Below are 24,629 nucleotides of genomic sequence, written 5' to 3'. Positions count from 1 at the left end.
AAAATTGCATTATAATAATTCATTCCACCGTTTACTTGGGTAATAGTATATAGAAGAAAAGGGGTTGCAAAACTGGGAACACAAATATGAGAGGATTCGAAGTGTTCCCTAGAGATTTTATGGATCTCAATGAGAAGATCAGTGCGGAAGCGCACACATATATGATCAGTACGATTTTGCCCATCTTGAGGGGTATAATTGATGCTGCGATTAGAAAATTGTCTATCAGTAAGTATTTATATCCTACTATGAATAATTTTTCCGGCAATTTGATTGAAGCCTTTTGAAAATTAGATTGTTTCATTATAGAACTCTCTTCCGTAAATTGCGTGACTCCATATGGCTGTGTGCTACTGGCTGGTTGATGCAGATTACCGTGAAAGTTTTGGTTACTTTGTTGCAAAAAATTGCCAGAAATCGGTTTAGAATAACCTCCAGATGATATAAAATACAAAAGAATTGTCAATAGAGTAATTTCACCGAGGTGTACAAATATAACCCTGTAAAGAGAACGCGACAGGGCATCTCCAAATGTTGTTGTTCCGGAAGAATTTGTACATGACAATATTGAATTTATCAGTATAAATGTTACTATAGAAACAGTTGGTATGTACAAATCAGGGACCAGATGTTTAACCTTACCAACAGGTAATACCAAGCATCGCACATTATTCAAAATTTCCGGATATGTTAGCTTAAAATACGGTCTAAATGAGTCAAAGATAGGCCGTAACAATGTAGGCAGTCTAGTATCCTGTATTTGTTGATTACTATCAAAATCACCTGGATATGACACATCTTGCCTAGTTTCGTCAAGAAATGCCGTCTGAAAATAGTTAGATAGCGAAAATCCTGCTTTTAGCAGTTGTGATTTTATCATCTTTAAAAATGAATGTAATATATGATAAAATGTGCGTGAAACTGCCATATAATTGTCCCACAGGCAATAGTGGTTAATGGAAGTCAAGAATTCCAATGTATACTTATTATGTGTAATATAAATGTATCAAGAGTATTATTTTATAAACGGTATAATCATAAGTTTAAAACAAGAATTGGTTTTTATAAACCCGGTAGGAATAACACCAATCTAGTTCTCGATTCTGAATTAGCAAACAAAACCGGAAACTGTACGTTCAAAGCTTTGTAAATATATTCCATTACAAAGGTACTATAAAATCTCTGTCTAGCGCAAGTATGTGAAGTAACTCTGTCAAATGTGTATGTCCGAAATCAGAAAATTATGGAATTCTGGCTATAAATGATACGCACAAACTAAACATACTTCAAGAAAGTCTAGAGAAAATACTCTCCGCTAATTCAAAACAAAAAATATGCATATACGCCGAGTATTTTAGATTCAAATATATATCGCAAGTTTCTAAAAAGTTTGTTCAATATATCTAAGAAGTCACAAATCCGGTGCTATTCAGGATACAAATATTCCCAGACATTAAAGTGCATCAATATCAAGCAAAAAGAAATTTTAGGTGAGAAAGTATATCTGACCTTGTCTAATATGAACAACTTTATTTTAAATCTGCAGGAAATGTGAAAGCATCTTACTTCTATCGGATAAAGCCCTGTGTAAAATACCAAATGTCGACGTAATTATTCATTATGATATTCCTAGATCTGTTGGTGATTTCTATAATAGGCTAAAGGCGAAATCCATGAACATATTTTTTTACCAGAAATACGAATCTACTCTAGTTTCTCAACTGCAAAATACTTTCAGTTTCATAATTACAAACTGGGATTTGCCATCTAAAAGTTCATTAGTGGAGTCATTTGTAACAGAACTCGGTATGTAAAAGTCATTAATAATCATTTTGATTCAGAGAAAGTCATCGACAATACAAGTACTAAGAAAACGTATGAAATTGAATTGTCTAATTATGAGCCCCGAAATATGCTATCGTGCTTACTCTATATGTTGCATTACAAACTCAGGAATGAAAAAAGGAAACAATATCTATTATACGATCCAAAATTCAAGATGTTCAAAACACGCCAATCCGTCGTGAATTTTCTAAAGGATAATGGTATATTTAATTACAAAGGTATAACTTTGACCAGAAATGGATTCCTGGTGGAATCGCACAATACACTGGAAATACCACATACTATACCACTACTAAGTTACAAAAGGCTTAATTCACACATCAAAAATGTGAAGAGACGTATAGAAAAATCATGCATCTCTTCACCGGTTTCCAGGAGGTTACTATATATAATATATCCCGTAAACCTTATACACAGGAAGATGTACAATAAACTCGTAAAGGAAGAAGAAAACAAAATAGTCAAAAGATTAAGATTTAAACTTTAAGCAGTTTCAATTTCACCATTCGAATTGATAAACAATTTGTCAACTTTTGAAGGGCTCAGCTGCAAATAAATCTGACGTGTAACCCAGGCATCAGTAGAAGCATACGCTATTTGCTCTGTTGTTAATGTTTTTGCTTCCCAGTTAGAACACTGCTGTCTCTTAGAAAGTTTGAGATTTAGTACGTGTGCAGTAGCATTTTGAAGTGTTGTAGGATGTATTTTGTTTTCTCTACAAATTTTTAACAAATCTACAAAATTAGTGCATATAGTTCCAAAGTGCCTATACAGCAAAAGCATATCCGATGGAGCCCCGTGGGAAACCTAAATATATTAATGTCTATACATGGAAGAACGACCTTTAGTATATTTGTGTTGTTGAGAATATTTAGCAACGAGAGTGGTATGTAGCCGATTTTGTAAATTAGATAGATAAGACACGTGGAATCTCCGCAAATCTGGACTAATGAGGGTTTACGCCGATCGGATATCTCACGAATGGATGCATAATAGTCTGGAAGATATTCCAAATCAAATCCAACACATCCTAAATTTAAAATTGTAGGATGTTATAGCTAAAACATCTTACTTGTATTCAAAATCTGCTCTACTGATGTGTTATATTCATTCACATTCGTATTATCGATTATAATGTTTTTACCCTTGAACACAGCAAGCTCTGGATCTTCAAACTACATAGTGGATATATGATATAAAAAACGATTTCACCTGTATTGCTGTAGAATATAATTTAAAAAGGAAGCTTGGCTGATTCTTGTAAGAGCAATACCTGATTGTAAACGAACCTCCTAGTCTAACTAATAACGCTAGTTTCAACCATAAAATGGCCATGTGGTAACCAAAAGGTATTCTGATTCCATATGCACTGTAATGGAAGGCTACATTCCCACAGACCAGAGAGATCTAGGTCAGTAGATATTCATCTAGTTAATATTTCATCTTTATTTGGAAGTATAATGGGCGTATTTATAATTATAACGTTTAAAATGCATAGATGCCTAAAATGAGTGCCAATCTCTGCTTTATTAAAAACAAAGTTTTGGCGCCACAGGCCACAACTCAGGAAACCAGGAAGTGCTCTACTTGTGATGTAAGTTTCTCAGATCCTTCCTCTCAGAAATTGCACTTTAAATCCGAGTGGCACCTGTATAATGTAAAGCGCAAGAATTCCCAGATAAATCCTATATCTTACGACGATTACGTCGTAATTAAAGCTCAGATACAGGAGCTTCTAGCAGCTAAAACATCAAAAACAAGTGACAGAAATCTGTCTAATAAGTCTAAGGGTGATCACTCTTCTTTGAAATCAAAAGGCAGCTCAAAACAATCGTCACAAGCGCAACGTGAAGAATCAGTTCAGACAGAAACTACCAGGAATATTACGGAATTTGATGTTAAAAAATGCTTGTTTAGTAATGTAGTAAGTGAAAATATTTTGGAAAATGTAAAATATATGGAAAAACAATATAGTTTCTATTTGCCAGAAAAGGAGTATATCTCTGATTTGCCTGGTCTGTTGAGGTTTGTACATGATAAAATTATTGAGTATAATGTTTGCATTTATTGTAATAGGCTGTTTGCTGATCATTATGCAGTTTTACATCACATGGTTGGAAAACAACATCATAAACTAAATGATGACAACTTTGATGAAATTAGACAGTTTTACGACTTCACTGGGTCATACTTAAGGTTTATTACTAATCTTCCTCCCACTGTATTGAACTCAAATGATGGCGCAGACAATGAAGATGACTGGGAGGATGTTATAACTACAACAACAGACGGTGACAAAATTACGGAACTTTTGTCAAGCTATGGGTTGAAAAAGGCGCACATTACCGAAAGCGGTAACCTAAGTCTGCCAAATGGGAAGGAGGCTGTTCATCGTGAACTATCCTACATTTACAAACAAAACCTTGTTGTGCATAGCTCCTATAACTTAAAAAACAAACAAGAGAATTTCAAATTTAAGAAAAAGTCCGAGAAGAGGCAAATAATAATGACTCAGAACCAATCGCAATACAGGACTGGAAAACGCGACCTCAGAGTAGCAGTAAAGTCATATAAACTATTCGTTCCAATACGTCAAGACATTTGCTTTGGATAAATTGTATTAAATATCATATATCCATGATTATTTAAAACAGTGTGAGGACTCCATTACCTAGGAATACTTTGTTGTGGACATGTTTACATCCCAGTTACTGTAGTTGTAAATTATGTGTATATGTGTATAATTTACCTGTAAAATGGGTCAAAAACTATACTAGAAGACGATATAAATAGTAAATCTACGATCAGAAGTACTATGAACACAGATGTTACCACAACCCTAAAAAGAAGTTCATTTTCCTCTTATAGAACTAAAAATACCAGAATTTTGTCCAGACATAGGGAGAAGCGAACGACAAGAATAGAAAAAATAGTATTAGGATTGTTAAGGCTATGACGTTGACTGATGAGCGATCAAATATGTAAACTTACATTTTGTTCTAACATTTAGGAGCGCCATACCTTCTAAATTTTCCCATAATCTTTATACTAGTGTTTGTTGACATATCTTAATCGGATCGAACTGTAGGGTTGTGTGTACCTCAGTAAACTTATGTGTATATATGTCATCATTGTAAATATTGAAACATATGGTAAAATCATCTATAAATAGATAAAGAACCATATATATAACCAATATGGTCTGTTTCATTCAAATTTGCGGTTTTATTCGTTCTGACATTATACATAGAATATATAACCTTTAAGTACGCGATTTACATCTATACATTTATGTTAATATAACCTTATATATAATTTTCTCCAGTTTATTGGTATAATACCAAGAAATGAGACCGTATGTTAAAGTGAATGACTTTTTCTTTACATTATATGGTTCGATTGGATCCCTGAGACTTTAAGGTGTTAGACCAAATAGTATGTGCACTTGTCTCCAGTTTTTTAGTGCTAGAAAAATACACCATAGAGACAAGTAGCTACTATGGTATTAGCCGAAAATCTAGATATGCCACCAATTAATGTGATTAAACATTGATTTGACGGATTATTCGTGCTTAACGCATTATAGATCCATCTCTTTTAGAGATCTGGCACAAGTAAATTCTGTACTTGCAAATTTGTTATAATAATCCCAACCAGAATTCCAAGTATTTTAGAGCAAAATATTTAAAATGATGTCAGATAAGACATTTGGAACTGTATCGGCTGCCTAATTCGTGTTTTATTTCAAAATGCTTCCGTAGTACTACAGTTTAAACATCCATAATGTTTTACGTAGTTTCCTAAATATGTTTTATTTTGTACCAAAAAGAAACCGAATTCTTTCCTACTACGAGAGTTATACTACAGTATCATTTCTTCAGATATAAAACCACAAGGAGATCCTTCATCATGGATCACAAGAGAATATTCACTTCTGAGAGTATAATAATCAAATTTGACAAACCTGATAACTCTCCTGTGAAAAAACGCCGCAAAGAAGATTCTACAGGAAGAACTATAATAGTTATAGTTGCATGCTTATTGTTTTCTGCAACTTTGGGGTACGCAGTCGTAAATGAATACTACTATAGAAAGTCTTTGGACCGTGAAACAAGAACCGTAATAAATGACTCTGATATAACAGACTTAGATGCACAAAGAGAAGAAATTCGAGACGAATATGTAGAACTACTGACTGCTCATATAAACTCCCAAAAAATAAAAATCATACCTGGAAACTTTAACGCTTGTCAACAAAATGGTTGGCATTATGCATGTATAGACAACCAGAGAAAAATAGTAGGAATTATGCAGTGGGAAATTACTTCTATAGCCACAGTATTGGTTAATAATGACATAAATATCGATGTTAACCTAGAGTTGGATACTATCCTAGTATATAAAAGATTTCTCTCATTGGTCGATGTTCGTTACAGAAATAGAAAAGAATTTAGAAGGAGATACTACAACTTTCGTAGTAATAAGATACATATAGAGACACATAATGCCAGTAAGTTCATCTATTATATAACAAACATTTACAGGAAAAGACAAAATGTACACAATGATATATACTGGCCATTCCGACGAATCTCAAGATGAAATCGAGGGATTTAGTAGCATCTTCAAAGGGCGGTCGAACGATATAGTTTCAAATGGGTCTTCAACATATGAATATAATATGCTCCGATTCACTTCTAAAAGAACAGGGTATAAAGCTAAAGGGCCAGAAGAAATATTTGATTGGAGAAACCATGGAATAGTTAAAGGAGCGATAGACCAAGGAACTTGTGGGTCATGCTGGGCAATATCAGCGGCTGATGCTGTTTCAATGTTCTATTCCATTGGGGATAAGAGCAATGAGACTTTTAGTTCACAACAGCTACTTGATTGTACTTCCTCAAAATATAGTTGTACAGGAGGCAGTCTTTACCATGCAATGTTATATGCTAGTGCAAATTTACTTTGTAAAGAAGGTGAATATCCGTATAAAGGTATGAAAGGCAATTGTGAATCTAAAAAATGCCAGCACAGAGTGCAGAAAAATAATATTAAAAAGCTTAAAAATGCGGATATAAGAGAACACTTGCTTAAACATGGTCCAATCGTTGCTTCATTTACAATAAGTAGGGATTTTTTATTTTATGGTGAAGGTATATTTGATGGCTCGTGCAAAGGTAAAATTTCACATTCAATAGTTATTGTAGGTTATGGATATGATATAAATCATAAAACAAAATATTGGATTATCAAGAACTCTTGGGGAAGTGGTTGGGGAGAAAGTGGTTTTTTCAAAATGGTAGATGAAGTGGTAAATAAGGAATATTATTGCTCAATAAGGTCTTATGCCTATGGGTTGGAAGCCAATCCAAAGGCCACCTAGACAACGCATTTTATGGGTGTTGTAGCCTTTCGGAACGAAGAAGAAATTTCAAGAAAAATGACATTAGCGGTCATCCAAATTGCATTTTAATGTTCCATATCACTCTATTAACATGATGTAATTATAGATATCCTTCCTAGAGCTTAAAAATTTAATACTGTTTATTGGTATAGTTATTGAGTACATATTCAAAGGCGTAAGTACAACAGAGACTATAAGCATTCTTTGTAGATAGCAAGGTGCCAGTCCAAGTAAAATTAGGATCACAAGAATCGCTGCTACTAGAAAACCTGAAGACCCCAAAAACATAGGGCAGTTTAATTAGATTCCATGATGAATAGCAAAGATATTTTATACCAATAATATTACCATTATATGGTAGAGATAAATCTGGATACAAAAGAGTGGAGGGTGCTCATTTGTATAAGGGTGAATTTTGAAATCTAAATATGGTAGGGACATGACTCAGAACGCTACACTAAGATTGAGACATAAAACAAGACTTAAGTTGGTGATAATTTGCAAGTATATATATACTAGACAAATGTTTAGAGCGAGACAGCATAATTAGTTATTACTGTAATAATTGATCAATTATTTCCTCAACTTTAACCGAATCTTAATCTTTTTAGACTAGTATCTTATAACACAGAATTTGCACATCTGGAAATCAGCATATAGTGTACTTACAAAGATTTAGTCAGGTAAGGAAATCTATGTACAGATATATTAGCAACAACTTATTAGAACATTATATCTGGCAACACCTCAAAACATTATCGTTGGAAAATATCGGAGATAGAGACACATACCAAAAGACCATATAGCATTCACAAGCATAAATTTAACACGTTGAACTGTATAAACTTTTGTCAATCGTTAAACAATTAGGATGGATTCATACAGAGAGGGGTACAACCCATACAGGTTGCGTAGCGGACAAAGATCCAGCTCCAGAAAACTCACATTAAGGAGGCAACAAAGTGTCAGAAGCAATACAAGTTTCTCAGGAAAACGGAAAATTTCGACAAAGCTTGCTATACTATTTGGCTTTTTGGCAATTCTTCTTGTGGTAGTATTGGCACTTTATATTTACTTTGGCGTAATTAACACAGATTTAAAAAGCATATCTATAACCCCTTATCCAAAAGATATGAAGTATCCAAAGTTATGGGATAGTGTTGAAAAACTGTGATGTATACTTGATAGTGACCGTTTATAAAGGGACAGCGCGTTCCAAACTGTATTATAACCTATAGATCATTTTTACACACAATTATGTCATATTATCGTCGCATTTGAGGCGAATGTAATTAAATATTAGATCCAACACATTTCATATAGACAATTATATTCAGTATCGCTAAAATTTCCGATGTTTGTATTCTATTTGTTTCACCATACCCAGAGCCTAGCTTCCATATTAACACCAATTTCACAACATAGTACATTACTTATTCTAGAACACAGAAAACTCTGCATTCCTCTTTCCATTAGAGTTTTGGGTTGGGTTCATATATCCTATGGAATTCAGGTTATTCCACATAAACCGATTCTCATAATCGCTTAATTTTAAATATGTATATAATATCGTTATTATGATGCATAACGTATTGTGGAATTCTTTTCTATCGAATGGCCTTTTCGCTATTTCGAGGAGAGCGTTTCACAAATCAGTAAATTCCGATATACCATTCAAAGGAATCAAAAATGTTATTGGTTTTACATACAATCTATCTTCTACCTATGAAAGAAGCTGTAAATGTTGTAATATTTATCACTTGCATAGAAAATTTATACATATGTCAAATATTAGACAAAACAAAGACCCATATAGCGTTTTGGGTGTTAGTAGAAATGCAACGAATGACGAGATAAAGCGTAAATTTAGAGAACTGGCCAAAAAGTATCATCCGGATTTGAACCCATCCCCGGACGCTAAACAAAAGATGGCTCAAATTACTAGGTATTTCTGGAATTAATAAGTCAACAAAATCATATTTTTAGCGCATATGAACTCCTTTCCGATCCTAAGAAGCGTAAAATGTACGATCAAACTGGTATGCAGTCCGACGACGCTGGTTTTGACCCCTCAGGTATGCTGATTTATCCACAGGGTATCCCAAATATTTACTGTAGCTGGTGGATTTGGCGGATTTAGTGGCTTTGGTGACTCTTCATTCATGTTTACCGATTTCGCTGAGATGTTTTCAAGGATGGCATCTGGAAACGGAGCAAACACGTCTTTTACAGGGTCAGTAAGAGGGGAAGATATCCAGGTAATATAACATATATTTTTTACACTATGCTTTAACAGACTGAAATAACAATAAGCTTCATGGAAGCTATAAGAGGATGTACGAAGGTAATCATACATACGACTCTTAACATTTTTACAGAATATATCTGTACCTGCTCGTGTTTCTTGTACTGATTGCCAAGGCTTAGGAAGACAGCCTGGCACATCTGTCGATGTTTGTAAAGTATGTAATGGAACAGGTTAGGGACTATCATCTAACAATTTTAATTTTGTAGGTGTGCAACGAATGGAAAGAGGACCTATAATCATAGGTGTTCCATGTAGGACTTGCAACGGGAGCGGTCAGATTGTGCCATATCCATGCAGAGCTTGCGGGGGCTCAGGTGACAGAGCACAAACAAAGACTGTGAACATTGATTTACCTGCTGGAGTGAGGAATGGAATGCAAATGAGGATCCCAAATCAGGGCCATGTGGGTGTAAGAGGAGGTAAAAATGGACACTTATTTGTCAACATCAACATACAACCACATCACACGTTTAAGTGGATTGACGATGATATTCACGTGAATGTACCAATATCTTTAAAACAGTGTTTACTTGGCGGCACCATTTCAATACCCACCCTCGATGGTTCCATGGATATGTCGTTATCACCTAACTCTCAGCCATTTTTTATAAAAACTCTAAAGAACAGAGGGCCACCTAAAATCGATAGCAGGAATAATGGAAATCTAATTGTACATTTTGAATTAAAGCTTCCTGGATCCTTGACCCCTAGACAGAAGGAGATCATTCACGAGTTCGATAAGGAAACATCCAAAGAAACCAAGGCAGATTATGACACTTCTTCAGATGAGGAATCCAAAAAATGGTGGAAACGTGTCGTTTGCAACAAAAAGTAGTCACACACTAGATATCGCTCGCAATGGTGTTTACGATAATGTAGTGCCTTACATTGCATATATGAACTCTGTACAGTTAAAATGTCATTACCGCGCTGTTTGTCGCGTGATTTTTTTTCTACGTTGGCAGAGTCAGTAGGCAAAGCAAATGAGCAGTATTTTCAGGAGGTCCATGAGACTCCCAATCCTATTAAGCTTCTTTGTCTTCAACAATCATGTATTGCCGACAACAAATACTTGTAAGTTTAAAATTTTATAGTATTTTTATTTGCTTTGTATTTGATGTGTACCTTTTGGTTCATTCCCGACCCTGGAATACTATTATCACGCCCATTATATTGCACAAACGTTAACATCTGTATAACAGGATCGAAACACTGGATGGTTCTGTTCCAGTTGAGTTTAAGCACACATGTCTAGCGTTGGTACCACCTACGATCGATGGCGATCGCCAATTAGTTGGAAAAGTTATTAGTTTCACTCAATATAAAATCGCACCTACAAAGTTAGAATTATTCACTATGTCTCAATCATATGCCTTTTAGATCTCGTTACTTGATTGTATTGACAAGAATTACCATAATTCCAGGGGATTACAGACACTTAATTGGACACCTAATACCTGCACTTGTTTATCACCCAAAGCTGGCTGTGCCTCAGGATCCTCAGAACATACATGATATGAAACAAGAGAAGCTTGTTATGCCATCATCTGGACCCATTAGAAAGCCTCAGGAACAGCCAAGAACTGTAAAAGCAGTTTCAGGTCCCTATGATTCTTCCAAAGGTGCAGGGAAAAAGACGGATATATCACCGGTTAAAATCACAGATTTAACTTTGTACACACCAAAGTGGCTTATACATGCAAGGGTTGTTTACAAAACGGAGATTCGCAAGTTCAATAACCAAAGAGGAGAAAGCCAACTTTTTTCAGCAGATTTATGTGATGCTCACGGGGAGATCAGGGCTATATTTTTTGGAGAAGCAGTCACAAAATGGTATTCATTTTTAGAAGAGGGACAGGTGTACTCTATAAGCGGTGGTCAGCTCAAACCTGCTAATAAGAGGTTTAATGCTCTAAAACATTCGTGTGAAATGATTTTGGATGAAAATTCACACATCCAATTGTTTCAAAACGATGATAAAATACCCTCAATTTGCTGCACATTTACACCCCTTAATCAGCTTGACGACATTAAAATTGGTGAATCAATAGATGTCATTGGTGTTGTGGTAAAAACCAATGATTCGCAGTCAATTCAGCAAAAGGTTATAGTGAGAGCTACACAAATATTTATGTTTAGGGAACGGGAAATGTCATTGAGAAAAAAGATGTATTTATAGTGGATTCAACGAGAACAACTATTTGTTTAACTCTTTGGGGAAATAAAACCCAGGCACTAAATGGTAAAGGGTCAGATTCGCACCCCGTTATCTGTTTAAAAGGTAATATTATGTTCTAATAACAACATTTTTACAGGGGTAAAAGTTAACAGCTGGCAAGGTAAAAAATTGGATGCTCAAGGCTCCACTCAGATAACCATTGAACCTGTTATCCCAGAGGCCCTTGAATTACGGAAATGGTGGACTAACGTTAGTTTTAACTCTATTTTTGTATTAACTTTTAGAACTCTCACACTGTCAGCGTTGAATCAGAAGGAAAAAGAATAATTGATAGTCCATTTAATGAGTTATGTACATTATCACATATTGTATCAGCTACAAATCAGGCACTGCAGTTCAAGTGTAAGTTCGATACAGTTTTAACTTTGTTTTTAGCCATTGATTCGAATGGAATGGTTTTCACAACTAGAGCGTTAATTGAAATTCTTAGGGACAATAGCTTTTCTTGGCCGTAAGTTCATAGTTCTGATATTATTACTTGTCTAGCGCTTGCCCCGGTTGTCGTAAAAGGATGGTGAATGAAGGAGATAGATGGAACTGCACACGTTGTAACAGCAGTTCGTCTCCGATACACTTGTACATGTTGACATTGAAAATTGTCGATGGTACATCTCATCTTTGGGTTACGGCCTTCACTGGTGTTGGAGAGAGTATAATGAATGGAGTAAAAGCTTTCGAAGCGGTCACTTTGGCCGAAAAGGGAGGGGTGGATGCCAATGGAAGAAACTTTTCTAACCTCTTTGAAGAGGCAAGACTTTCAGTTCGTCTCAATTTTGTTCTATATTAACCTTTTAGGAGTTCGTTTTTAAAATAAAGGCCACCGTAGAGAACTTCATGGACGAGCCAAAGATCAAATACGTGAGTTTTCCACACATAAATCTAAATCAATCACAGAAAATCATCAAGGCTACGCCCTTACACCGGGATATAAAGTTTGTAATAAATGACCGAATTAAAGGTATCAAGAAGCTCATGGCCTCATAAATTTTTATATCATTGTCTTATTCAAATGCTTCTATTGTTTGAATTTTTGTGGTATTGAACCGTTGTTAATATCTTAATAATGCCAACCTATACGCATTACTCTGTATGTTTACTGCAAATCTCCGAACAAGTTTTTTACTCGGGGACTTGATTCTAACAGTTGCTCTAGGGTATGCGTATCAGATGAGATTTGTGTCGGACTAGTGCCATAGTGAATCCCATCCTTCTTAATACCCAGAAATGAGTATGTATACATATATAGATAGACACGATACAGTTAAGGATGACTTTGAGGAGTCTGTAGATCTTATGTTTAAACTATTCTTTGTATTTATATAGGAGTACCTCTAAACTTCAGAGATAGGCATTTGGACGTCATATATACGTTAATTTGCCATTATTAGTGTCATATCGCACAGATGAAAGTAACTAAGTAGATCGGGTAGTATGTTACTTAGTATTTACACATGGCCTCACAGATTAAACTTAGATTTCAACATGTGACAATAAATGGCAAAGTATTTAGTAGCACAACGTCAATCCATACAATTGACCAAAAATCGCAGAATCCCTTCAAGATCACACTTTCTCCATTTTTCAAGGTATAATTCTATTCCCGGGCGACTCACTGAGAAAGGACAGCCAAGAAAGATTGACCTAGCAAAATGCTTAAATATGCAGGTTGGAGACTTAGTACAGGTTCTGCATGGGCAGGACAAAGATAGGCAAGGTGTCATACTGAGGATTTTTCACAAGAAAAACCAAGCAATAGTGGAGAATTGTAACATGGTATGTTCCTTATACTTCAATGAACTTACGATTTGATAGCGTGAAGTATTTTGGAACCCAAACTTTGATGGTAAACGGCAAAGCCTCATCACGCAAGAAATGCCCATACACATAACTAACATCGCTATGGTAGATCCAGTCGCAAAGTAAGTATATGCTTTTGCAAACATTATACTACAGGAAACCGACGATTGTCAAGCGTAGGTATATGATGAACGGGGAATGCGTACGGATTTGCAAGCTATCTGGTAGGAACGCATTTATTATGTTTAAATTTCTTCAGGTTCATCTGTTCCAGAACCTGTAAAAGTTAGTCAGAGTCAATACCAAAAGCCGCCAAAGCGCAGAACCCCTACAAGGGTTAGTCCAGACAAACCAATGATCATTGACACTTAGGATATATATTTGAACAAGGACTATGAAAATTTCAATTTGTTAACAAAATTTGCAAGACTAATAAAGGACAAACGGATAGAATCGAGATTAGCGGACAAAAAATGATTCAGACAGTTCGATATTACAACACAAGAGATACAAATGTTTGGAATCAACATTTAATAGGCTTTTCAAAGTTATCACAATACTAGTGCGGAAAATAGGCGAATTTTAGGGTTTGTCCGGATGTTTTGATGAACAGCCCTTTCATCTATTCACACATAAAATCTTCTTAAGTTACCGGATCACACCGTAACATTGACATAAATATTACCAAAGTCCGAAATTTTTAACTTTGTATGTTTACTCCGCTATACTCCGTGGGTCCGCCAGTCACCCCATTCTCATTTTCGGTGGTAGCAGATTCCTGGAGATAGAATACTAGAGTTGATTTAACAATATCTTTATAAGGTTTGTTTTTACATTTTATAATACGTTTATGGGGATGTTAGTGTTTTTGCCTGTTACTTTCTGTCCATATTTTGATTTATAATTAAGTTTCTGCCGCCACACTCTATATTCTTGTTCGTTCTATACTTGATTTTGTCTGCTCTACGGTGGCTTTACAAGGACGTTTTCATCTACCATCTACGCACACTTCCATTAACATATTTCTGCTTTAGGTAGTGGTATATTTTATCACTTTTACTGATATTGGTCAGATTTCTAAGTTGTCACAGCATATTCTAAGGATATTTATAAAAAATGGGAAGAAGACCAGCTAGGTGTTATAGATATTGCAAGAACAAACCCTACCCCAAGTCTCGCTTTTGCAGGGGTGTTCCTGACCCAAAGATCAGGATTTATGATATGGGTCTTAAGGGCGCCGATGTGGATGATTTTCCGTGTGTTGTCCACATTGTTTCCGGTGAATATGAACAGATTTCATCCGAGGCCCTTGAGGCTGCTCGTATTTGCGCAAACAAGGTTAGTTGTCTACATTACGATTCCCACGTAATCACATGCTTATAATAAATTTTAGTTCATGGTAAAGTCCGGTGGTAAGGAATCTTTCCATATTAGGGTGAGGGTTCACCCATTCCATGTACTTCGTATTAACAAAATGCTTTCATGCGCCGGTGCTGATAGACTTCAGACAGGAATGAGAAGGGCTTTCGGAAAGCCTACCGGTGTTGTGGCAAGAGTTAACATTGGTCAGATTTTAATGTCAATTAGAACTAGGGAGCACCTCGTTCCAAAGGCGGTTGAAGCACTTAGAAGGGCAAAGTACAAGTTCCCCGGTCGTCAGAAGATCTTCGTTTCTAATAAATGGGGATTTACGCCCTTTTCAAAGGAGGAATACCTCAAGTATCAGTCTGACGGAAGGCTTGAAAATAAGGGAGTTCATGTGAAGTGGATTTCTTCGCACGGACCCCTTTCCAAAATCTTCCCAAATGCTGCAGATATGCATCTCCCTCTTGATGATGCAATTGTTTCTCCAAACTAACAGCATATAGTCTTCATATATAAGTATACATTTTAAGGGTTATTTTCGCTAATATGCTCCCACCAGGGAGTTGTTATCGGTACTAGGTTTGGGTTTCTTTCTTCGTCTCGTGGATTGTGAATTGGTGTGGATGTTCTTGGAGGAATCATTTCATCTATGGCTCCAGTAGCTTTATTCCACCTTTCGTGTATAGCCTTTATTCTATAGTTCTTTTTTAGTTGATTCTTGTTTTCTTTTGTTTTTTTAACTACATTTGGGTTTGTATCTGTGCGTAAATTGCCCAAAAATTGCAAGCTGCCGTTTCCTTTTAGTTTAGTCTTGGCAAAATCAAGCCATTTCTTCTTGTGGATATTTTGTTTCTCCTTTTTAACGTAGACTTGGTAATCGTTAACAATGTCACAACTTCCCGTATATAAGCCCTTGATATTTTCCACCGTTCTTTCGATTTCTTCCTTATTTTTTACAATTTCTTCAACAAAACGTACATCCAGACACCCGTATTTTTTCAAAATATTCTATACATATTGTGTATTAAACACAGAACAAGGCATTTTACATACTTAAAAAGCCATATATGTAAAACATATTCATACAAAGGAGACTTTATGGACATAAACATTGTATCTTACATGGTACTCGATGAGGGTGTGTTTTACGGAGTCAAATTTATTACGGGTTTTAGTGTTAGGGGTAGATAGATTGAGGATAGTTTCTACGCTACCAAGTGAATTTTGGATCAGTTCTTCAATCTGGAAATAAAGGTTATAAGGAATGTTTTTGTTACTACCTCATGAATTGAGGGCGTTTCATTTTCAGGGTATGAGTCACAAGTCCTACAGATAAAGTTGATTTCTCCAAAAAATTGATCAACACGATTTCTTCTTTTGGAAACTTTGCTTTGTGAATCATTAGTACATATACCTAATGAACCGGTATTTTGCTTTAAATGGGAACCTGGAATAGTTTCATCAGGTATCTTCCATGTTGTTTCACCGGTTTCTACATTCCAAAAGTATATCGAGCGAGTTAAAGGGTCTATTACTTCTTTCCATATCTTGGTCAACTTGACATTTTCGTCTGCGGTGCTGCTTAGACACATTACCTAAGATGAAGAGTACAAACACATTACAATGGGATTCCCGCATAAACACACTGGAACAAAATATCTGAAAATGCCGGAAATCGGACGGGTTTTATGGATACCTTATAAACACTGCTACTTATGACAAGAAGGGCAATCCAGCAATATTATATGATGGTGTTTCGGAGGATAAATAAGATAGTACATCATCCATAGAAACCACTCAAGTGTGTAACGTGCAGTCTGAGACAAACGAAGATATTTAGACGTTATAAATGATTTATCCTCAGTTTCTATAAAGGTTTTACTGGGAGTATGACTGCCCCATTAGATTCCATGGAGAGGTCGCAAGTTCGCACGGGCTGTTATAATAAGTTTGTATCGTAGCAGCTTTGTTGAGCAATCGACATTTTAATTACTTTTATTTATAACTATCGGTTTGGTCTATCTTGTGTTATTAGGGATGTTTTAGCTCTTTAGTACGTTTTGTTTTAATTTGGGATAAGACCTTACTTTATAAAGTTTATGTAGGAATTTAAAATAAGGTATAAGATGATGGATGCGGTAGCTTCTGCTGATTATGTTACACCAGAAATGCTCGCAGCTCGTGAGAAGCTACGTGCTCGTCTGGGTGTATCTGGAACTCAAACTGGTGGAAAAGGAACTGCTAGAAGGAAGGTAAAGAAGACTAGTAAGGCTATAGGTGACGATAAGCGGTTGCAATTTACTTTGCGCTCTATTGGAGCGGCAAACATCCCAGGTATCGAGGAGGTGCAGATGTTGAAGGAAGATGGTCATATAATATCCTTCAGCAATCCAAAGGTGCAGACTGCGCCAAATGCCAACACATATGTTGTTACTGGAGTTGGTGAAGAGAGAGAAATTACTCTCCCTGAGATATTACAGCAGCTTTCCGCTGCTGGAATCGACATTTCAAAGGCTGCAGCAGATAGCACACCTGCGGATGATACTGCTGACATACCAAAGTTGGTTGAAGTATTTGACGATGTCAGTCTTAAGGAGAAATCTGAAGACTGATGCTTAATTATAAGTATGTGTTATATGTCTACTAGTATTTGGTTCATGGCGCTTGTGTCGCGAGGTGTTCCTGTTTGTGAGGTACGCATCACGGCTTTATGGAGAGGGTATACTATAGTTTTCCCAAGTTTTGGTATATTTTTAGCCCTAGGAATCCGACCATGGAGATGTGTTGAGATGGATGGGGATGGGTTTCTGTCGATCCCCATGCTCGTCTCAGGATTTTGGTAATCTGGGCCTCAGTTGTTATCGCCAACATTTAGGTCTATCGTATTTCAATTCGATTGTTAGAGCTGTTTTAATTTTATCTTCCACAAGGTTAGATTTTTTTCATGGCGTACTTGACCTTTGCCATTTTGCTTCGTTTATTGTGAGGGTTTATACTTGCTTTCAGCCCTCTACGTATCAATTTGTATAGTGACATATTTTTATTTAATTATTTTTTGCTGATCTCGTTGATTAATATCCTATTTACAGATGCCACACTCGTATGGTAAGCGCGCTAGAACCCGCGATAAGTTCGCAAAGCCCTTCCGTCGCCATGGTATGCCTTCCGTTGGCAGATACCTACAGAATTACAAGGTCGGCGATTACGTTGATATAATTTGTGACTCCTCTGTTCATAAGGGTATGCCATACTCCTTCTACCATGGTAGAACAGGGGTTGTCTACAATGTCGCCCCAAGGGCTCTAGGAATTATGGTTAAGAAGGTTGTTCGTGGAAAGGAGCTCTTGAAGAGGATAAACGTTCACATTGAGCACGTAAGGAAGAGTAGGTGTAGGGAGGAGTTCCTCAAGAGAGTTGCTACCAATGATGCTTTACGTAGGGAGGCTAAATTAGAGGGGAAGAAACTAAAGCTCAAGAGAGAGCCAAAGCCGGTTGCTCCTGGATACCTTGTAACCCTAGAGCCAGAATCTATAATTACCATGGACCCAGTTCCATTCGTGGAAAAGTATTAAGCTTTTAGACGTTTCATTGTTTATTTAATGCGATAGTAATGACAGCTCATATTTCTTGGGGCCTTATCTACATTACTTATATGCTAGTATGGATGAAGAACCATTCAATTGGTATCCGATTTTGACATCGACATCCCTAGGATTCTTGGAATTCTTCCTTACTGCAATCATGCCACTTATTTCGTCATTGATATTTACGGCGATATTGTCCTCAATGTAAAATACTGTTTGTTTCCAGTGTGTATATTTACTTCTTGGACTTGTTGTAAGGGTTAGAGGTTTTTTACAGGCGCGGAATGTAACGTCGAACCAAAATACGAAGGCATGAACATAGTCCTTCCTTTGTGCGACCAGGGAAAAGCTCGAACAGAAATCTGTGTCGTCTGGGACACATGTCATCAGATCGAGGTCCTGAAGGGATAAAGTATATGGATTTCTATAGGATACCAGGATACAGAACGCATTTGTTGTTATACTTTTTTCGTCTACAACATCGACTAGGGCCTCCTCTATTAAGTGATTCTTCATGAGTGAAAAATCAAGGCCATATGTAGCTTCCCATCCATCAAATTTTTCACTCTGTATTGAAATTTAGATGTGCACAGACATACTTTGAATTCTGCATCTTCGATTCCTGCTATAAATAGTCTAGCTTTGTCCGGAAATATCAAGCCTCCTGACTTCAGCCACTGTATATACAATATATTCAATATAATTGTAGAAAAGAACCTTGTCTCTAGCGTAAAGCACAGATGCAAGCATGTTTTCATATAGGAGGAAGTAGCCCATCCATTCGCTAACGATGATATCAACTTTCTCCGTAATTTCTTGAACATCCTCCACCTTATTCTGTATATAGATAATTTTATCGGAAAATCCGTTTGTCTTTGTGATATTTTTGGCTAATTGGATTATATTGCTATAATCAATGGCATACACCCTTTTAGCTCCCGCTTTCGCGCAAAACATGGATAAGATCCCAGTTCCACATCCAACATCCATAACAACCTTATCTTTAAACAATTCTTGGTTGTCTATTATGGCTTTATAGTATAACCCTGTGAAATATTTGTACAATACGCTAATATCGCTATTACCAGTTCTAACAGAATCTTTAATCATCTCTTCATGGATCCCAATGTATTCATATGAGCTAAAATAGACATCCTTTTCAGTCTTTTGAGGGTACGAACTTTGGCCAACCTGTGCATCAAATTTGGGCCACTCTTCAAAAAAACTTGACAGCACATCCGCATCACTACCCTGTAAATTAGCGCACATTTTCGCTATATTCACGAAAATATAATGTGAAGCATGAATACGAATCAAACTGAGTTCCCACAAACACGGATGAGGCGTACAAGTTAAGATAACGGGAAAAATTCCTGTTACACACAAATTGACAACTATACGTATGTAAATAAAGGCCTAGTAGGTTTTCTTCTTCCTCATGTATTCATACTTCCTCGTAGAGTTAAGGAGCTTGTTCTTGAGAACATTAACGGGAATATTCTTCGGTTGCAACTCTTCTTCACCATGAGCGTGTCTACAATCTTTACCAACACGGCATATTCCACTTTTCCAGTGATGACATATTGTGGTTCTCCAAACACCGATAGTAGATCTTAACTCTTTCTTTCCATGTGCAAAATTGCAGTCCTCATTCGCACATATCCCTCTCTGCCAATACTTACACAAAGATGTCTTTTTAAAACCCAAATTTGGATCACTTGGCAAGTTAGTGCAGGTCTCAGAAACGGATCCAACATTAGTCGAAATCTTGCTATTTCCGCCAGAACTCTCGTTACCAGATGAATACTCAACCGAAGAACCTCCAAAACCCTCACCATCAGAAGAACCGTAAACATATTCAGAGGGGGGTCGGGCATTGAATCCAACAGATTTGTATCCATTAACACTGGAGTTTATAGACGAAGAACTGAATGCTCTACGATTCTTGAGATAAAAGGGGTCATCAAAAGATCTATGAGTGACAGAGTAATTCCTGGGATCCAGATCATTAACCGGTTTTACAGCATTGCTAGCAGAAACAAAAAGTCTCTTCATAAGCAGATCCCATCCCTCAGAATCATCTTCCAGACCAGACCTAGAGACAACGTCCCTGACACCATTATAGATTAGATCGTGATCAAAGCCCCCTTCGTAGTCATGTTCCGTACCATACTTACTATCTATACCATCACTATTTCTGATGGTGTAAACATTGTCCATAGACAGTATGCTGTCCAGTGAATCCTTGAACGTACTCTCTCCAGAAGGGAGGGTATAAGTACCGTTCAACACTTCCTGACCTTCCAATGCGACACGAAAGCTATCCACGTTGAATGTACACACGTCTTTACCGCTGAGAACAAGACGATTACTTTCCACGTTTCCCGATCTAAATTCAAGATTCATATGATTTTGTGGACCGGCCGGCGTATCATGCTCCGGAGCTAGGCTGGAATAAACATCAACGCCATCCCGATCAGATGAAAACGGATTGGGATTGTAGGAATTATAAGGACTAGAAAAGTGTTCCAGGGTTTTCAAGAAGTAATTATTCAAGCAATCACCAAGGCTATCTTTATGTGAGACGGTTTCGTGGTGAGTATCTAAGGAATCATTCAAACCAGACTCGAAAGGATTTCTCCAAACGTCATCGCTACCTGAAATAACCGAGGCCTCACGCCTTATAAGATCCCTGGAATAGTTGTTAGTACCAAAAAACTCCTGATTATCTTGTGAATTACTGATACTCGAGTAGCTAGAGTCACACGATCTTGGAAGATTTCCCGATTCATACCAGTTGCGGAACATATTGTCATTAACCTCATTTGCAGAGAATGTCAAAAAGGATGACCCAAGCCTCTCTTTGTCCGGCAATATCTCCTTATCGAGCCACGTATGTAAATAGTTGTTTGAATTCATTTTGACGCCTAAAAATAAAACCAAGACCAAATCTTTTAAAAATCAAAAGTATTAAAGGTTGAGAGAGAAACGCGGAGATTCCGAGTTAAGAACTACTATTAAACTTTTCAATGAATAATCCCATTGAATGCAGACTAGCAAACAAAGAATAGCTTAAATATTAACAATCCACTCCAAAGTACAAAATACAAGCCGATTATCCAATGATGGGACGTACAAATTAACAAAATACTGTGTGCTGCATTGCTGTCATTTTCTGACGATTATGAAATATAGACAAAAATAAACGAACATAATTGAGTTTGAATGTATCTATTTCCATTTTATTGTTCAAATAGCCTTTAAAATGGTGAGAGTGTTACAAATTATATCATTAGCAATTGATTGAGAGAATGGTACTAATGAAACGTACTAACAAAGGATCGTAATGAAAAATGAACCCTCAGACAGAAAAATTTTGTTTAAAGTGAACATTCATATGTCAAACAAAATCTTTTGTAAACATGTAAAACAACTATTAATTTCACAATTGTGATAATTACGAAGATTCTTTAAATTGAAGAGACATTAAAAAGATGATTCATGACTGAGAACAAATGAGCACAAATGTATAAATGCAACATTAAACTAAATTATGCGTGAGTGAAAAGTATCTAAGATTTCTAGAATACTTACGTGAGTGGAGTTTAAAGGGATTAAAGATCGTGAGCAATCGACGCATATGGGGGAGTAAATGAGGCTTGCCGTTGAATTACGTGACAAATATTGCATTTCCGCGTTGTAAACGTGTTTCATTTTTTGGGATGATTGCTAACTTGCATTAAATTGGGAAATCCCCCGAATCGTCTGGTTCCTTTCGCGTGAATACGCTAAAGCGGATTGTCTTTTGCTCCATCACTTAGCGGGTTGAAAGCAGGATTTTTCACTATATACCACATATCCTAGGAAGGAAAAGGCTACTAATGACTCGTGCTACCTATCTGGGTTGGTTATATGTGAGATTATGGAGTTGAGTTCTGACGCAATTCTATGTCTTTCATCTTTAGCAGATTCTGAGTTTCTGTCCACACGGTGTGTTCTAAGTGGCATTTCCCATGCGTTCTTATTGTATCCTTTTGATTTTAGGTTCTCTTCTCTTATGAGTTTGACAGTAGACGTGATTCTGTCGTGCATGTCCACTTCGTTTGGTCCGTATAGTGGATAGGTCTGTGTAGTTTTCCATTCACCACCCTTCCATAATATCCCAGGAGCCAGTATTTTGTTGATTTCATTATCAATTTCCTCAGTTTTACCTTCTATCTCTAGCATAATTTCTTCCCTTGTGGTATGAATGGTCATCGTTGGTGCGGACCTATATTTTGTGTTCCCAGAGGGACGTACTACATTCATAATATGCGATATTTTGTCCTTTTCCCAAGTAGCTAATTCACCTGGGATTTTGTTCACTTTGGATGAGGCATAGGGAATCAGCAGCTGTATTGACCTCAGAATTTTTGTTAGACCAGTGAATTCATATGCTATCATTTTTTTATATTCCTTTTTACTTAAAAATCTACAAATTTTTGTGTAAATTGAATGATAGGGAAATGATCGTCCGGTTGTAATGGATTTTCCGTATTCTGCCAATACCATTAGCCACTCAAAAACTCTTCGTTTCACATTTCTTGTATTTATATGTCTTTCATCATTAAAACTATTTTTAAATTTGTAATCTTCTAGTACCCGAAAATACGACTCTACGCGTTCCGATGTGTTCGCGTCTTGGAATGCTCGAGAACGAGATGTTTCACAAATTACACCTAACATCCGCATTACCAACCTGAAACCGAATATTTTGTTTAATAGATTCTTACTTTATGGTAAAGTTAAAGGAGAGTCTTGATACTGTGTGGAAAAGAACAAGAAAAAACAAGTGCGATCTAGAAGGTCTGTAGTTTGCGAATATGAATTCTACAAATATGGAAATGAAAAAATCTTCGTAGATACATCCATTTAACACCTTTCTGGATATTAAATATATCAGTTCAATAAATGCCTTGTCGTAGCCATGTACCATTTTTTTAGCCTACATAATTTATATTCCTAACAGACGTATATTACCGGTTCAAGCTTCCTGCTTATAGATAAATATCTTCTTCTGGCGTATATACTGAGAATCTTCATACAGTCAGTGAGAATAGTTTCGATTCTCATATCTTCGACATTAGATTTTATCTTCCATGGTACGTATTTGTTAGGAGTATAATTGCATTCACCGTTGATGTTTCTGTTTAAACCCCCGGTTTTGCTAGATATGGTGAGATAGCAGAGAGTGTATATTGCAAATAGCCAATGTGTATCAGAACTCTTATCATTCGTTTTAGAGGCAATCATGTCAAATTGGCATATCCTACGCAAATACATGGATATGATATAGGGAAATATACCAGTATTTTTTGTAAAGATAGTTTATAGCTTCCTTGGCAACAATTCGCAGAGTGTCTATATCTGGAATCTCGCTGTGAGAAGATTTGTGTCGACATTTAATAACACTTTCAGGTAAATTAGCCCTTTTTGCCATTAGAAGCATACTTTTTGCATATAGGGAATTCTGTTCCTGGTCTAATAACAGGTTTACAGCCCTGAGAATTCATATTATAGTTGCACGAGTCATGGATCCCATTCATACCTGATTATAGACATAGAATATATGCAAGATTTTGTATGTGAAGATAACGATTCATCATTATCGCATATTATAGCGTTTAGTAGCGAATATGTGCCCTGTATTGCTGCGGGGACTTGCCCGCGCAACATCCATAGTTCTATATTAAACAAGATAGATAAATATTCATTCTTATCAGAAAAACGGTGGAAAATATCACAAAATTGCGTGTAGGAATACCAAGCTGTGGATTCGTAAACCATTAGACAAAATTATACCACTAAACCATAGTCTCATTAACCTAATAGATAATTTTAGAGGCAGATTACCGCCAGATGAAACTTAGAGAAATAAAATACCCACATTAACGCATACGGCATTGATCAATCCTAACACATCGTGGGTAATTATGTAGTTTGCCTCCCGTTAACTAAACAAAACTTGTATTATGCATATATCATCAAAATACAAATTACACGTCTCCGTGGACAAGACAACTTGGTATGGAAGATTATTATAAAAGA

The 24,629-nt window shown here is 36.4% G+C and overlaps 15 protein-coding genes across 15 annotated transcripts, besides 1 other annotated feature; 9 read left to right on the top strand and 6 right to left on the bottom strand.

Annotated features, from left to right (window-relative positions):
- Positions 1-31: 31 nt before the first annotated feature.
- On the bottom strand, positions 32-928 carry BEWA_018270 (hypothetical protein; the record flags this gene model as incomplete). The annotated part of the gene is made up of 1 exon (XM_004828593.1): positions 32-928. One exon carries the CDS (start codon positions 926-928, stop codon positions 32-34), a length of 897 nt encoding a protein of 298 aa, XP_004828650.1.
- A 745-nt stretch (positions 929-1,673) lies between these two features.
- On the top strand, positions 1,674-2,332 carry BEWA_018260 (hypothetical protein; the record flags this gene model as incomplete). Its single annotated transcript, XM_004828592.1, has 2 exons — positions 1,674-1,806; positions 1,842-2,332. 2 exons carry the CDS (start codon positions 1,674-1,676, stop codon positions 2,330-2,332), a joined length of 624 nt encoding a protein of 207 aa, XP_004828649.1.
- Positions 2,298-3,216, bottom strand: BEWA_018250 (3-5 exonuclease domain containing protein). Its single transcript, XM_004828591.1, has 4 exons — positions 3,058-3,216; positions 2,918-3,020; positions 2,688-2,875; positions 2,298-2,652 (listed from the first exon to the last, which is right to left on the bottom strand). Exons 1-4 carry the CDS (start codon positions 3,178-3,180, stop codon positions 2,329-2,331), a joined length of 738 nt encoding a protein of 245 aa, XP_004828648.1. The 5' UTR covers positions 3,181-3,216; the 3' UTR covers positions 2,298-2,328.
- A 39-nt stretch (positions 3,217-3,255) lies between these two features.
- BEWA_018240 (hypothetical protein) lies at positions 3,256-4,459 on the top strand (the record flags this gene model as incomplete). The annotated part of the gene is made up of 1 exon (XM_004828590.1): positions 3,256-4,459. Exon 1 carries the CDS (start codon positions 3,344-3,346, stop codon positions 4,457-4,459), a length of 1,116 nt encoding a protein of 371 aa, XP_004828647.1. The 5' UTR covers positions 3,256-3,343.
- Positions 4,460-5,754: 1,295 nt separating this feature from the next.
- BEWA_018230 (Papain family cysteine protease family member protein) lies at positions 5,755-7,228 on the top strand (the record flags this gene model as incomplete). Its single annotated transcript, XM_004828589.1, has 2 exons — positions 5,755-6,355; positions 6,390-7,228. 2 exons carry the CDS (start codon positions 5,755-5,757, stop codon positions 7,226-7,228), a joined length of 1,440 nt encoding a protein of 479 aa, XP_004828646.1.
- A 1,533-nt stretch (positions 7,229-8,761) lies between these two features.
- BEWA_018220 (DnaJ domain containing protein) lies at positions 8,762-10,392 on the top strand (the record flags this gene model as incomplete). The annotated part of the gene is made up of 6 exons (XM_004828588.1): positions 8,762-9,194; positions 9,236-9,324; positions 9,368-9,507; positions 9,546-9,593; positions 9,628-9,727; positions 9,764-10,392. The coding sequence occupies exons 1-6, from the start codon at positions 8,827-8,829 to the stop codon at positions 10,390-10,392; spliced, it is 1,374 nt and encodes a 457-aa protein (XP_004828645.1). The 5' UTR covers positions 8,762-8,826.
- An 81-nt stretch (positions 10,393-10,473) lies between these two features.
- Positions 10,474-12,780, top strand: BEWA_018210 (replication factor-A protein 1, putative; the record flags this gene model as incomplete). The annotated part of the gene is made up of 8 exons (XM_004828587.1): positions 10,474-10,631; positions 10,760-10,897; positions 10,938-11,661; positions 11,697-11,838; positions 11,873-11,989; positions 12,049-12,247; positions 12,283-12,556; positions 12,592-12,780. 8 exons carry the CDS (start codon positions 10,474-10,476, stop codon positions 12,778-12,780), a joined length of 1,941 nt encoding a protein of 646 aa, XP_004828644.1.
- A 469-nt stretch (positions 12,781-13,249) lies between these two features.
- BEWA_018200 (50S ribosomal protein L24, putative) lies at positions 13,250-14,238 on the top strand. The gene is made up of 5 exons (XM_004828586.1): positions 13,250-13,569; positions 13,609-13,715; positions 13,750-13,817; positions 13,853-13,929; positions 13,966-14,238. Exons 1-5 carry the CDS (start codon positions 13,291-13,293, stop codon positions 14,068-14,070), a joined length of 636 nt encoding a protein of 211 aa, XP_004828643.1. The 5' UTR covers positions 13,250-13,290; the 3' UTR covers positions 14,071-14,238.
- A 132-nt stretch (positions 14,239-14,370) lies between these two features.
- Positions 14,371-15,464, top strand: BEWA_018190 (60S ribosomal protein L10, putative). The gene is made up of 2 exons (XM_004828585.1): positions 14,371-14,931; positions 14,987-15,464. Exons 1-2 carry the CDS (start codon positions 14,710-14,712, stop codon positions 15,449-15,451), a joined length of 687 nt encoding a protein of 228 aa, XP_004828642.1. The 5' UTR covers positions 14,371-14,709; the 3' UTR covers positions 15,452-15,464.
- Positions 15,465-15,483: 19 nt separating this feature from the next.
- Positions 15,484-16,818, bottom strand: BEWA_018180 (hypothetical protein; the record flags this gene model as incomplete). Its single annotated transcript, XM_004828584.1, has 3 exons — positions 16,239-16,818; positions 16,081-16,200; positions 15,484-15,966 (listed from the first exon to the last, which is right to left on the bottom strand). Exons 1-3 carry the CDS (start codon positions 16,548-16,550, stop codon positions 15,484-15,486), a joined length of 915 nt encoding a protein of 304 aa, XP_004828641.1. The 5' UTR covers positions 16,551-16,818.
- A 73-nt stretch (positions 16,819-16,891) lies between these two features.
- Positions 16,892-17,592, top strand: BEWA_018170 (transcription factor btf3, putative). Its single transcript, XM_004828583.1, has one exon. The coding sequence runs from the start codon at positions 17,085-17,087 to the stop codon at positions 17,568-17,570; it is 486 nt and encodes a 161-aa protein (XP_004828640.1). The 5' UTR covers positions 16,892-17,084; the 3' UTR covers positions 17,571-17,592.
- Positions 17,593-17,811: 219 nt separating this feature from the next.
- On the top strand, positions 17,812-18,547 carry BEWA_018160 (60S ribosomal protein L21e, putative). Its single transcript, XM_004828582.1, has 2 exons — positions 17,812-17,888; positions 18,048-18,547. The coding sequence occupies exon 2, from the start codon at positions 18,048-18,050 to the stop codon at positions 18,528-18,530; it is 483 nt and encodes a 160-aa protein (XP_004828639.1). The 5' UTR covers positions 17,812-17,888; the 3' UTR covers positions 18,531-18,547.
- Positions 17,993-18,015: a sequence feature (AT_rich).
- Positions 18,548-18,602: 55 nt separating the features above from the next.
- BEWA_018150 (protein arginine N-methyltransferase, putative) lies at positions 18,603-19,811 on the bottom strand (the record flags this gene model as incomplete). The annotated part of the gene is made up of 4 exons (XM_004828581.1): positions 18,603-18,941; positions 18,978-19,109; positions 19,142-19,219; positions 19,260-19,811. The coding sequence occupies 4 exons, from the start codon at positions 19,809-19,811 to the stop codon at positions 18,603-18,605; spliced, it is 1,101 nt and encodes a 366-aa protein (XP_004828638.1).
- A 147-nt stretch (positions 19,812-19,958) lies between these two features.
- Positions 19,959-21,461, bottom strand: BEWA_018140 (hypothetical protein; the record flags this gene model as incomplete). Its single annotated transcript, XM_004828580.1, has 1 exon — positions 19,959-21,461. The coding sequence occupies one exon, from the start codon at positions 21,459-21,461 to the stop codon at positions 19,959-19,961; it is 1,503 nt and encodes a 500-aa protein (XP_004828637.1).
- Positions 21,462-22,433: 972 nt separating this feature from the next.
- On the bottom strand, positions 22,434-24,368 carry BEWA_018130 (hypothetical protein; the record flags this gene model as incomplete). The annotated part of the gene is made up of 5 exons (XM_004828579.1): positions 22,434-23,280; positions 23,315-23,526; positions 23,562-23,850; positions 23,888-24,082; positions 24,130-24,368. 5 exons carry the CDS (start codon positions 24,366-24,368, stop codon positions 22,434-22,436), a joined length of 1,782 nt encoding a protein of 593 aa, XP_004828636.1.
- Between the last annotated feature and the right edge of the window lie 261 nt (positions 24,369-24,629).

The sequence above is a fragment of the Theileria equi genome, chromosome 1 (genome assembly GCF_000342415.1).
Source record: "Theileria equi strain WA chromosome 1, complete sequence".
NCBI lineage: Eukaryota > Apicomplexa > Aconoidasida > Piroplasmida > Theileriidae > Theileria > Theileria equi.
This window is presented reverse-complemented; position numbering and strand designations above follow the sequence as displayed.